The sequence below is a fragment of the Falco cherrug genome, chromosome 8 (assembly GCF_023634085.1).
Source record: "Falco cherrug isolate bFalChe1 chromosome 8, bFalChe1.pri, whole genome shotgun sequence".
Taxonomy (NCBI): domain Eukaryota; kingdom Metazoa; phylum Chordata; class Aves; order Falconiformes; family Falconidae; genus Falco; species Falco cherrug.
In genome coordinates, this window is record NC_073704.1 from 24,258,208 (window position 1) to 24,271,838 (window position 13,631).

General features: G+C 36.4%; 1 protein-coding gene across 1 annotated transcript in view; it reads left to right on the forward strand.

The window, feature by feature from the left end:
• KCNH7 (potassium voltage-gated channel subfamily H member 7) overlaps positions 1-13,631 on the forward strand; it is a 236,598-nt gene that overhangs the window by 215,986 nt on the left and 6,981 nt on the right. Inside the window, exons 13-14 of the mRNA XM_027810781.2 lie at positions 5,414-5,677; positions 10,668-10,836. Of these exons, the coding sequence (XP_027666582.1) occupies positions 5,414-5,677; positions 10,668-10,836 (433 nt within the window). The remainder of the gene's footprint in view (positions 1-5,413; positions 5,678-10,667; positions 10,837-13,631) is intronic.

Here is a 13,631-nt window from a genome sequence, read left to right on the forward strand (position 1 = left end):
AGGTTCTAGACAGACATTGTTTTTCCTGACTGCCCTGACAACGGACAATTTTCTCTTCAGCTGAAAAATGGTAGAATGTTTTGTTCAAGTTGTTCATCTTCTGGAATGGACTTTCAGAAGACCTTTCCTGGGACATGTTCCTTGTCAGGACATGAGTTGAGGCTGTTTTGATGAACATCCAGACATCACGATGCAGGGTCAGGACTCTGAGGCTAAGTGTAGGCCAGGTTGATTCTGAGAGACAAGAGTTCAAGCACTAAAATTCAAGATTCATAAATGTCTTAGCTTTGTTTAAATGAATTCATGTTAAGTTATAGTACTTTCTAATGTTTCATAATGGTTAAATATCTCTATAGACAAAGCCAAAATCACTCTTCAAATTTTCGGGTAGCAAAGGTGGAGGAGTAGCTCTCATTTTAAATGTTACATACCAAATGAAGTCCAGAATTTTACTATTGCTCATTATGAGTTTGTAAAGATTGTGGGGATCATATCCTTCTCCCATGAAAAATAAATCTACTAGTTCTTCTTACTGCTTCCCATAAGACTGTTTGAAAATCAGTACAGTTTTCTTTCTGAAGGTTTTAAATTCACTAAAATTAAGCAATTAAGAGTTAATAGAACTTACGAATTAAAAATCCACTCAAGTCTGTCATTGGAAGGTCCTATATGAATGTAATTTTCAAGTAACAATATTAATTGCAGACTGCATTAAGAGATCAAATCTAAAAGACCCAAGTCAAAGAAAGGATGGCAACAGGAATAAAGCTGTCAGGCATCTTGCCTGTGGATTTCATTGATATAGCAATATATCTTAAAGGAATAAAAATTACTTTAACTTTTTTCTTTTATTCTTAGATACATGAAAAATATGGCCAAAAGATGTATCTTCACCATAGCAACAGTTATCTACTGAATGACCGTCTGGGTTGCTTTTTATTTTCATGTTTACAAGCAGACAGATTCCTCCTTTTTGATATTCTTCTTTACCCAGTCCGTCAGAAGACACTCCTTTATATTTAGCAATGTACTCCATAACACTCACATTCAACTAAGTATGAAGCAAACCGCAAGGAGAAAGAATTAGAAGCATTTTAATTAGCAGTTTAATAATCTTAATGTTCCTGATTGGCATTCCGTAGAGCTGTTTAGCCTGCATAAAACTTGAGTAGACATCTCTGGAATCACCCCTCGTTATATATTTTTGATGTTACAGTTAATTTATATTACCAGTAATTTTTTATATTACAGAAATATTATGTATCAATTATATTGTTCTTACATGACTAAGTGAAAAAACAGCTTTTGATTTTTTTACATCTTTGAGATTTTGCACTTTTTCGACCCTTTTTGTGGTGTTATATATAACATACTATTTGAAATGCTTGGTCACTGACTTTTCATTCCAAATATTTGCTGCCTGTGGTGCACAGGTGGGCACATAAGGCATTTTTCTGCGCTCTGGCAAGGTAACTGATATTTTTCAATTAAACAACAGATAACAAGCAGTCACGATGACTAGCAAATATTTTGTTCATGTGTAGGAAGGACAGATTGACCACCGCAGGAATATTTGTGAATATCACTAAGAAAGAACTAATAACAGTTGAACCAAAATATTTGCTGGGGATCTGAAGATCTGCAGACCTTTTGAGCAATCAACCATCCCTCCTCCCAAGTTACAGTGTGCATTTCTCCTTACCAAGGGACATACTTGGTGTAGTGTAAAATAACATAGCAGGTTTTTTTAAAGGAGAGGGAAGATGTCATGTCTGCTGAACAGATCTATAGTTATGCAGATCATAATGATAAGGATTATCTGTTTAATAGTTTGGGATATAAATTGCTTTCTTCAGGGGTGAAGAAGACATTCACCTCATTTCCTGCACAAAATTGAATTTTTCTAGGCATATTATGAGACTTTATAGTGGATGGCTGAAAAAGGGAGTAAATATTTGCTACCTTCTGAAACACTAGGCTACATAGCTAGCCTAAGTATGACAAATTCCAGTTAATGAAATTACAGTAATATTAAACAATGCTGCTCCACATGTAATATATTACTGACACTTTCACCAATACTGTTTACAGCAGACTAATATGTTATTGAGAAAATATGCCTAGATCACGCTGGCTGCCACTGTCCGAATAACGGAAAACTTCAGCAATACAGGCTGACAATGGCACACAAAAGAAATTTGTTTGATCTCTGGTGACCATTCCACCAAGCTGGATTTTATGCAGTATTTCTGTGAGTCCCTGTCATAGCTATATTTCTTTGCCCTCAGGACAACCCCATTTCTTCCCTTCCTTTGCCAGTGCAATTGCGAAAAGCAGGACACAAACCTTCTGATAATTACTATGAAGGTTTTGGAATTTCCAGACAGCAAATGTCAGAGGACATTCCCTGTAAACTTGGCAGGCAACCAAAATACATAGTAGGCTAAAATGAGACTCATAAATAGTGTAAAAAATGTTTGTATGTGTTTGGTAAAGGAGGAAGTTACAAAACAATAGTCAGCAAAACAGTTTCTAACAGTCAGAATCAGAGTGTGAAACTTGTCTTACTGGAAAAGGAAGTAGGAAGCACTAAGATGAGGGTGGGTTTTTAATGATTACATTTATTTTGGAAACAGAAGAGAAAAGAGAAGAAAAGTCTATTGAAACCTGGAGTCTGTGTGATAGAAAGTGAACTCATCCATACACACACATACACAGAAAACTCTTCTGTTCTGGAAAATTCATTGCAAACCGGTGACTGGATTTCATTACAGAGGGAAGGACAAATTCATACTCTGAATAAGGCACTACCTAGATATTCTTTGTAATACATTTCCACTGAGCTACAGAGGCACTGCTAAGCCGTTGATCTGAGGTACAGAGCTTGCACCATTGTCAGGTCCTGCAGAGCCAAAAAAAAAAATGCAGTTTCCATTTAAATTCCTTCTTTAGGTGAAGGGTATCACAGGATTGTTCTCCAGACAGACGAATCTTTAGCATTACATGAGTCTCTTAAAAGGAAAACAACTTTGGACTCTCTGAATGTAGCCAGATGGCTAGCAAATAAAGCAACAGCAGTAAAGCCAAAGATGCATATTTTGAAATAGATCAGCTGATGAAAAAATCTTCCCAGATCTCAATAGGCAGAACCCTACATTCAACAGATCTCCACTTTCCTTCTAATGACAGTGAGTTCATTATACCAGGACAGCATTTGGAAAAGTGTTCTGTTATTCTGACGTAGATGGAGGGATATCGCTTGAATTACCCTGGTTTTACAGCAATGTAATTGTTAGCAGAATCTGGCTTCTGGTTCCTAGATGTTTTAGTATTCCATGATTATGACAGATAAGACAGTCTGCTATACTTCAGCTTCTATACAATTTTTTCATTAGTTTCAATGACCTCCTCTTAAAATTAGTCCACTGATTGATTTGTATTCCACAGGGTGCTCATTACAGTCACCGTTAGTGCACAAAATCCCATGAACATAAAAAATTACCCTAAAAAATGGCAATTTCAAGCTTTCATTAGAAGGTCTTTTTCACAGGTTGAAGTCAGCCAAGCAGTAAGTAATTAAGACAATTTGCTGTAGTGTGACTGTATGCATTTTACTGTATATTCCCACAAGAAAAGCCACAGGAGACATCCACATTAGAATTTTCTTATGAAGCTTTCTTTTGGTTTTGTACTATTTTGGAGATGGGATTGTAGACAACGTGGTACTTGACTATCCAGTCTGAGCATTCCTCACGCTTTACACTGCCAGTCCATTTGCATCTGTATTGATGCCTTTGCAGTGTTAGATATCCTCAGTATCACCCAAAACTAGCGATGCTGCTTACCAGGAGCCAAATAAAGTCACCTCAGTCCAGGGCTGTGTTAATTGCCCTGGGAGACTCTAGAGGGTACAGTTAGAGGGGGCAGTTACAGGAGACCTGCTTTGGCATTGGTGTTACTGTGGTCACCGTTACCTGCCTTCGCTGCTCAGGCTGCCTGGCCTCCTGTGCTCTGTATGGATGCTGCATTCTCTTTACATGCAGATCAAGAGGATTAGATGAGGCCACAGTTTCATTTCCTTATAGTGACCAGAAAACAGAGAAGAAATCTAGGGAATATACTAAATGTTGTATTAACCACTGCTCTAGGCTGTAAAGACTACAGACATTCCAGAGTTATGTTGATTAGTAATTAGCACAAAGCAGATGGGAAATCATGCTGTCTCCTCAGAAGTTAATGCAAACTAGTTACAGTATTTATATGTTGTTGAGACTACCCTGCTAAAACGTGTTTTAAATAAATAGCAGAACTGGAATTATCTTGACATTTCAGTTAAAAATAGGTAAAACCAAATACTGAATTGGAAATTGGCTTCAAGTTTATGTTGAAAAGAGATCAGGAGTTCTCTGTGTTTCATAAATGATCATTCTTGGGTTTAAAACCCATTTTATTTTTACAGTGTGTTTTTAAAGGCATCTAGTTTTTATGTGTCACTTCTTAAGAGGACTGAATCTGCTCACTTAGAGCTACAGGTCTCACTATAGACCCTGAATATGATTAATGAAAGAGTCATTCTCAACTCCATTGGTATTCTGCTGCCATATATATCACAGCATGTTGGGTACTTTTCTTATTTAAAAGATTGGATGTTCAGAGAATCACAATTAATTCTAAAAGCTAAGGAATTTAGGCTGCTTTGGAAAGTTGTTTTGAGATCATCCCTCAAAGACAGACAAGGAACTCACTTCTTTCTGTACCCAGGGCTTCTCTCTACTGTATCAATCCTAAATATAGGTTTGACAGTACTGACCATGGAGAAATATGCTCTCTGTTTCGGTGGGCATAGACATTTTGAGGTTGAGTGGTTGATTAATGCATTTGCCTTTTCTGGGAAAAGAATAATCAGCAAAAATGCTCTTATGTGGGCATAACTTAAATGAGTAGTTCTGATACTGACTCTGACATCCATGACTGTTAGCTTGTCAAGACTGTGAAAAATGCCCAAGAATGTGAGAAATTGGAATAGGGAACGAAATAATAAATTATTTTTTTAAAACTTTGGAATATAAGGCTTTCTCAAATCTCATCCTCACCTGAAAAAAACAGTGAGTAAACAGGAGGGCTATGTTGGATAAAACTTTGCTTATACCAAAACGGCAAATGTTTTCCATCATGAGTTATGTTTTAGGGACTATGAATCCTTGCTATATACATACAGATGTCTTCTAGGACTTCAAAAGAAATATAGATCTCCTCTGATACAGGAAAGAAAAAAGGCTTTACAGTAATTTATTCTAGTAGATGGTGAACTTCCTAACTGGTACAATAATCATCTCCGTCCTCAGACCAGAATAAACTAGAACATAATCTCATGAACTGCGCATTATTGTACACAATTATTTATGTTTAACAGATTATTTTAAAGAGGATGATCAGAGTGATCCTGAACCCTCAGAAGACACCACCAGATACTATCAATCTACTAAGAAACACTTTGAGGAGAAAAAAAGTGGCTCATCATCTTTTGTGTCCTCCATTGAAGATGAGCAAAAGCCGCTGTTCTCTGGGATAGCTGATTATCCATCTGTAACAGAGAAGACCACAGAAGTGGACTTTGAAGAAATGGTTCATGCCACAGAAGAAATTCTTCTTGACAAAAGAAGCAGTTCTTGCAAAGGTAATCTAGCTGTTACTGTTTTGTAAAGTTTGAGTAGACATCTATTTTAGCCTGACTATCAAAAATAATATTCTGAATGGCACTATTGATTCTTTAAATAATATTTACTTTTGTATTTCCTGAAATTTTAACAAGAAAAAATATTTTAGATCAAAAATTATTATTATTCAAGAAGATTAATGCAGTTTAATACCCTAGCTTTGGGACTGGATTACAGAATCTCCAAAAGGCTATGCCAGGTTTTATTCATAAATTATCTTGTAACTCAGCTGCGTTAGGAAAGTCATTTAAACTCTAAAATTGCCGATTAGACCTGGACTTCATTGAGTGACCATGGATGAAAACTGTACTCAAAGCAGAAAAGAATCTCTCAGAGGGTGTTTGATATACCAGGGTTGGGTGACAGTAAAAAATCCTAGACAGCGAGAGCTAGATAAACCTAGTGATGATTGCACATGACATGCACCAAAAAAAAATAAAAAATAATGTTGTCAGGGAACTAGTTTCATTCCTTGCATTGACAAGGCACAATGAATATTAAGTGACAAAAATCCATAATAGCTTGAAAGAATACTATCCCATTTTGCTGCATGTGTTGCTTAAAAGGAGTACCATTACCTCACACAGAACAAATCCTGACTTCCATAAGTAAAACACAAGAACAAAGATTTGAGCTTTTGTATATGACAAACGATCAGAAACTATTAAGTAATTGCAGTTACTTTTACATAAAGATAAATCACATAATTAAAGTTACATCTAATATACTAAAATATTAATTTTCTCAGTGATATCAAGGGAAATTAATGAAAAGCTCCAGATTAATATACAATTTAAATATTGCTGAAAGTTCATTTATAATTGGTTTAGTCTGAAGGGAAGAATTACGTATTTACTATTTAATGCTGTTTTCCCCAGCAGTTTGTTTTCATTTAGGCAATTTAACCTTTTAACCATCATTCAATAAATTTCAGGCTTTTAGGCTATAATTTTAAACAAATGTAATGACTAATCAGGCCAAACAATGTTATTTTTACATTTCAAAGGTATGAATATTTGAAGTTTGGGCTTCTCAGGTTGTCTATATAAATCCGCAGCACATAAACTTGTTGCATACATACTGCAATTTGAAAGCTTACCTTTCCCCTACCAATAGCCAGAAATGTGTCCTTGCAGCTATAGCAACGTTTTCCAAGGCAACCTATTGCAGATTTTATGTGAGCTAAATTTAGCATGTCTAAAGGTTATATATTTTGATTAAGACCACATTCCTTTTTTTCCACTTTGTAATCTAGCACTTCTGGTAATGTGTATGAAAGCTCATTACCTTTCTTGCAACTTTCATAAAAACTTCAAGGTCAATAGAATAAAATCAGCTTTGATTGATATGTGTTTAAAATGAAATTCTTACTCCTGCTATTAATTAGAGATTGATCATAACTTACGATAAATGTAGTTATAAGCATAATGAAATTTTGAAATAAACTCTGTTTGTATGTATGTATGTTTATAATCCTCATATAGTATGGTACCTTATAAATCTTGAATGCAAAAGCACTTTATAAAGCCACTGCAGTTCATTACCACTGTGACTGATACTTATTTAATTATCTTTAGTTCTGTCTTAAGTTTTGGTCATTACTGTCGATGAATGGAAAGACTATTAATAATAGATTGTATAATGTGGGCAGAAAATGCCTAAACTTCTTCCTCACAATCCTAAAATGCACCTTTTAATGTTAAAACATGACTCTCTTGAGAAGACCTAATATTTTTTCTGTAGCTGCTTAATCTATATATTGTGGAAAAATGCTATTTTTTATTTTCACTTGGTCATTAACTGGGCTATGAGACTGGTTCTTAAAGTGAACCTAGTTATACATTGGTTGATTTAGTTCCCAGTTTAGGATTCTTCAGCCCCTGGAAGACCATAGTTGGTTATAAAGTTGTAACTGCTGTTGGGCTTTTCTGGGGTTACTCGTGTATGTGGAAGTACCTGAAAAGATGATTAGAACAGTACAATACTGTATATTAACTTGCTTATAGTGTCTGAACTTATTTTATAAATCAAGAGCCAATTCATTGGCTTCGTCACAAATTAAATGTTTATTGTAATGGTCTACAAATACATATTCTGGGACAAGAAACAGCTGTGATTTCCCTAGGATAATCCACAGGATTGAAAAAATACATGATTTTATTTAATGATTTATTGTGTAAAATTATGAACAACTTGGTTTTTACAGGACATTAAAAAGCAGTGAAATGTATGGCCTATGTTTTCAGTTTCTACTCCTGAAATTCACTGCTTAAAAATAAGTCCACTGGATTTACAGCACCCACTGCACCCATACCCATAGTTTAAAATTTACACCTGAATTTGTCAGTCTGCTCCACTCACTTTCCTGAGAGCTTTCCAGCTTCCTGGGCACTGCAAATTGTGCCATGTGTGCCAACTAAAACCAAATTACATGTTTCTGTGACAGTTTTGCCTCTTTCCTTCTGTTGGCTTAAGTGGCTGAGGAGCTGAACAGGTTTCCGTGTGGCCAAGATGAAAACTCTTTCCCCTTCCTCTTCTGCCTGGTGCATAAAATCAGTTATAGGTCATGCCACATGAAATTCAGACACTCTCTACTGCTCCAGGAAACCTTCTACCACCTGCTAACCAAAGATCAGATAATGCAGTAAGCACCTTTCTGAGATAAAAAATGACAAGAAAGTCTCTTCCTCCACTTGAAGTCTTGTAGTGAGAGCTCCCCTTCCTGGCTAAATCTACTTGAAATATTAAATCTGAACAGGATTATTTTTTTTTTTAATTTCTTTAGTTGGACCAACACTGCTCAAAGATGTGTTTGAAAGGATTAGCTAATAGCATTTGGACAAACCTCTCACATGTCACCCACACTGTTTTTTTCTTTTCTTCGAAACGTGGCTCTGGCTGCTGTGGTTTCTTAGAAAAATGTCACAAGTGTGAAATGAATGTAACCTGTGCTGAGTTGTCAGCATGCAGTGCCAAGAGGAGTGTTAGGAGATGCTCTGAGCAAACCATTCAGGACTGCTGGGCGGTGTGGGATTCAAATCCAACTGCTCACACAGCAGAGGCTGACACCTTACAGACAGTCAAGGATTTTGTCCAGCTGCATGTTGAAGCAGCAGCCTGAATGCAGTAAGAACTTTTAATAAATTCTGCAACTTCACGTAGTTAAATAATTACAGATACAACCCTAATGGGAGTTGTATTGAGCAAGTGTTAAAGTTTTAACAGCCTTTTTTTAACACAGGAGAGGAGAATCTGAGCAGTACTGAGCAATTTTTGACTGCATAACAGGTTCACTCAGTAACAAAGGCTTGGGGCAGAGCAGGGGGGAGATGTGAGAGCACTGTCAACCTAAATGTGTCACCTGTAGGCGCTGCAAAACTCACAGCAAGATCTTCATTCTGTATCTAATAAGGATACATGCAACTAGTATATCCTGTGATAAATTATTTTTAAACTTTCACCAGCTTAGTGAACAGGAGAAACTCCCTGGAGCCAAGCATGTATACTAATTAACAAATCCAAAGAAGTGTAAATTAAGTAAATTGAAAAAGGAAGGAGAAATAGCTCAAACCAGAAATCCAAGCAAAAGGAAGGAAGACCCTTGAGTTCTGTTTCAGTGCTAAGGTGCAATGTCTGATCACAGAGATCCTAGAATCGGGAGGTACAAGAAGGATGGAATTTGGGCACAGCAGGTACAGAGCAGAACTGGAGAAATTATTTTTTTTTTTTTTTTTTCCACAAAGGACTGGGCATGAAGAAATAAGTATAAACAACTCATATAAAGAGTGTTTTTAAATACTTTAGTATTGTATATACCATACATGAGGATTAGAAGGGTAACTAAATTCAGCAAGATAGTTGAAACTCTGCAGTAAGATCCTAATAATGTAACTGGGCTATTTTTAGCTTGAAATAAAATTATTTTCTCTCTCTTAATCCAAAATTTTATCTGCAGCTCAAACAGGGGGGAAAAAAAGGGGGGGGGGGGGGGGGGGAGGGGGAGGAATAATTACCAATTATCATTAAAGTGATCTCTGACTGACCCAACAATGTTGAATATTTCATTCTTTTAGGACTCACAAATTATTAAACAAAATGAACTGGCACCTTTCACCCTACCGTACTGTAAATGTCTCTGAGACATGCTTTACATAATGATGTAAGGGTTGGGTTGGAGATTAGTGATGCTAAAAGGCACATCAATGAAAATCAATTTCCTTTTTGAAAATAATAACCAGTATCCTTTTTCAAGCAGTATGAGCTGCGTTAAACTGCCTCTGTCTCAGACAAAACACATTACACTCCACCAACCTTGTTAAGACAAGCAGTGTTAGAATTATTGGTAAGAAAGGCAGCTAGCTGAGGTCTGGCAGCTTTCTCTAGAGTGGATGTTCCAATGCACTGTAATGCATGCCTAGTGCTGTAAATGCAATGCATCTACTCCTCCTTTGCACCAAAAACCTAAACAGTAGATACACTTCAACAGCATGTTCAAGGGCAAGACGTCTTAGCCAGGTGTCTGAAACACACAAAGACAATCAAATACATCAATTAATGTTTTTAGCTTAGAAAAAATACATCTAATTTCAACGAATATTGGCTTGCTAAAAAAACACCTTGAGAAAATTGGAGGTTCATTAGTAAAATGATAGAAAGAAAATTGAAAAAATAGGAGCCATTTAGTGGCAGAACTCCGATGATTCTGAATAGACAAAGCTGCCTGTTTATCTACAGCTTCAAAATGTTAGCATGGATGGAGCCGCTTTTATCTTCTCTTAAATAGTAGTAAGGAGAGGAAGTAAGGAAAGTTGTTCAGGCAGTGTGCCCATGTACCAATTTGACTTTCAAGGTTTTGAGAAATATGAGTAAGTGGGAGGCTTGAGGGGTGCCAACCTCTCTCTAAAAGCATGTATATAAATCTATACTTTTATACGTTTTGTTTTTCAACAGATATCACTGATAAAAGAAACTGGAAGCAGGAGACTATCCAGGAGTACCAGGACTCCCCAATTCAGTCAGCGTTACCTCATGTTACATGGGGGATCTGTGAAACTGAAAGTGAGTTTATATATGGAGAAGTGGAGAATCGATTAGATTTACTTCAAGAACAACTCAACAGGTAAAAACAGATATGATCAGAAAAAACATATGTGTGAAAGTATACATAATACAACTGATATTAATGATGCTTACAGAAGGAATGAATTTGTGCAGGAAGTTTCCAAAAGCATCCAGATCTTCAGAAGCCCAAAATACACTTTAGGATTATCACTTTGTTTTCTACATGTATTCTGAGGAGCCTAAATATCACCTAAGTGCAGTCTTCCAGAATCTTGGAAAAACCTGTCCTGGGAATGCTGGGTACAAATTTTTTAATGCATTGCCATAATATTCACATCACTTACCCCTAGGTACCCACATTAGCTACTCTGAATTGCCTTGCAGAAGAGCCTTTCTCCTTGACTGTTTAGGAGACCAGCTATTTAACCAGGAAACTGTATTGAGGCACCTAAACTTATTAAATTTAAATCTCAGCTCACCCAGAATGCTATTCTTAGATATTTACATGCCCACAAAATCGCAGTTTTCAGTATCTTCAATATCTGAAGTACTTTTTCTTTCTTAGACACCCAAAGTAAATCAGCTGCCTTCTTTCAAAAAATATTGCAGAAAAATTCCCTTTTTGATGCATTAACTTATTCTGCAACTTTATCTATAATAAGACATGGGAGTATGCCAAGGCAAAACACTTATACCTGTTACAACAGAAAGCAGATGTTTTCTTTGTCAGAATCCATTATTACCTTTACTTAATAAAATGTCTCTTCCTTCTCTCTTTTGCTCTCTGATATGCTACTCTTTGCTGGCAGCTAAGCAGAATAGCTTACAGCATTTTAAAAATATGGTTACAGAATTTTGATCCATCCAACACTATAATTTACCATGTAATTTTACTTAATTTTAAATTGCCCTATGCTCAGGTCTGTGGCTTTTTTATTTTTTTCACTCTGCAGTTCCATTACTTTTAATATTTTCCATGACAAATACTATGACATGCACTCAGCCTTAATTATACTTTAGTAGCTCTTCATTGGCATTTTCTGCTGTATATTTTAGCAAGCAGTTTAAAGTCAGGTTAAATGCGTGTTGCTTCCTTCACCTACCATAAGCCAATCAAACCACAGTTTTTTTCATTTCTGAATACTATATGGTACATTTAAATGACATTTTTAACATGTAAGCCTAAATTGCTGTAATTTCTAATTGCAGTAGTCACATTCCATTCATTTCTTTTCCTGAAATCTCAAGTTCTTGAAACTGAAGTTATATCTCAAATTTACCCATAGTTTTATCAAATTCTTTTCCAAGTTCTCAGTATTTTCTTGAGTTAGAAACGATCATTGCTACTGATAATCTAAGATTTAAATTGTTATGGATTTTATTAGATCATTTTATTCTTTTACTTTTCTCATGGTTTTAAAGCTTTTCATGCTTTCGGACCTTGCTGGGTCTTCTATGAATGTAACAGCCAGTATTCTTTCCTGCTTATGTCAGACCTGACCTGCTGGACTAAAAAGCATGGTCAATTCTTCCTGAACTTTTCCATGCCATATTAGAGGCTCAGCATAACAACTCAAATTATTAAATGGATATAGAAGGCTGGAAAGCCACTGTATGAGGAATATGTCCCTAGAGCTCTCTCTCTTTCTCCTCTTCAAGCAATTGGAATTTCATGGAGGCTGTGGGCCAAGCATCTAAGGTTTTCCTGTTTGTTCCTCCTTGTGTGGCATGACATGGACTTGTTTTAAATTTTGGAGAAAGAAGGGAGAAGTTATATATGCAGTGATGATGAATAAAGACTACCAGAGGTACTGTTTGACTTGAAGTACCAGGAAACCCATCAAGCGCTAAAAAAGTAAGAAGGGAACAATTTTAGAGTTAATTCAAAGCCAAAGACAATCATTGATGCAAGTCCTCCAGTGCTAAATCCCTTTTATTGACTGAGATGTTAAAGTCCAGGTTTAGCAGATGGAGTCTCTCTGGATGGTGGCATGCTGCTGCTGCTGCAGTGTTTTCCCCTGTGGCGTCAGCATCACGTTTGTGTGAAATCAGCACATTTGCAAGTTGCAAAGAATCCAGGAAAGCTGAACAAGAGAGCAAGTAGGGCATGACTGACTGCAACATCCAAGTTTGGGCCTTTGTGAGACCTGATGCCACAAAACCAGCTTCTGCTGATAAAGGAAGAAACAGCATCCTAAATACCCTTTGAGCATACCTTCAGATTAATTTCATAGATGCATTTAGAAATAAATGACACGGGCAATGGACAACTCCAACATGACAAAAAATAATATCAGTGAAACACCTGGTAAAAGTGAAAATCTGTCAGCACAGGATCAATTCTGCTGCTGTAGGCAGCCCAGGTAGTAACATTCACAACATTAAAGGCTGCTGACAAGAATTTGTTTACTCTGTCAGAAGATGAGTTGCAATAGAGAAGGCTGCATGTCTGTATTACAGTCTGTCATAGCATGTCCCGTAACCTTCCAGCAGCTGGGGAGGCTCAGCAGGCACTGCCTATTCCTGAGTTTGTCATGGATCTTGGCAAAACCATTTGAAAAACATTTCAGTACAATGGAATTGTAAGTATAAACAACAGAAGCAGCTCAGGTGTTTCAGAAGTCATATACAAATTTATGAAAAGGGGAAAAAAAAGAGAAAAAAACTACTAATCTTGAGCATCAGAAATGTTGACTCTAATTCTGAGGCTCGATAAGCCTAATAAATTTTCACAGTAAGGAGACTTGGGCTGTTGGTTTTTTTAATGATCTTGAGAGCATCTTTCATTTTCTAACTGTGGAAAAACACAAACATGTTTTTCTCTTTATTTCAGTACATTGTATTAGCATTGGG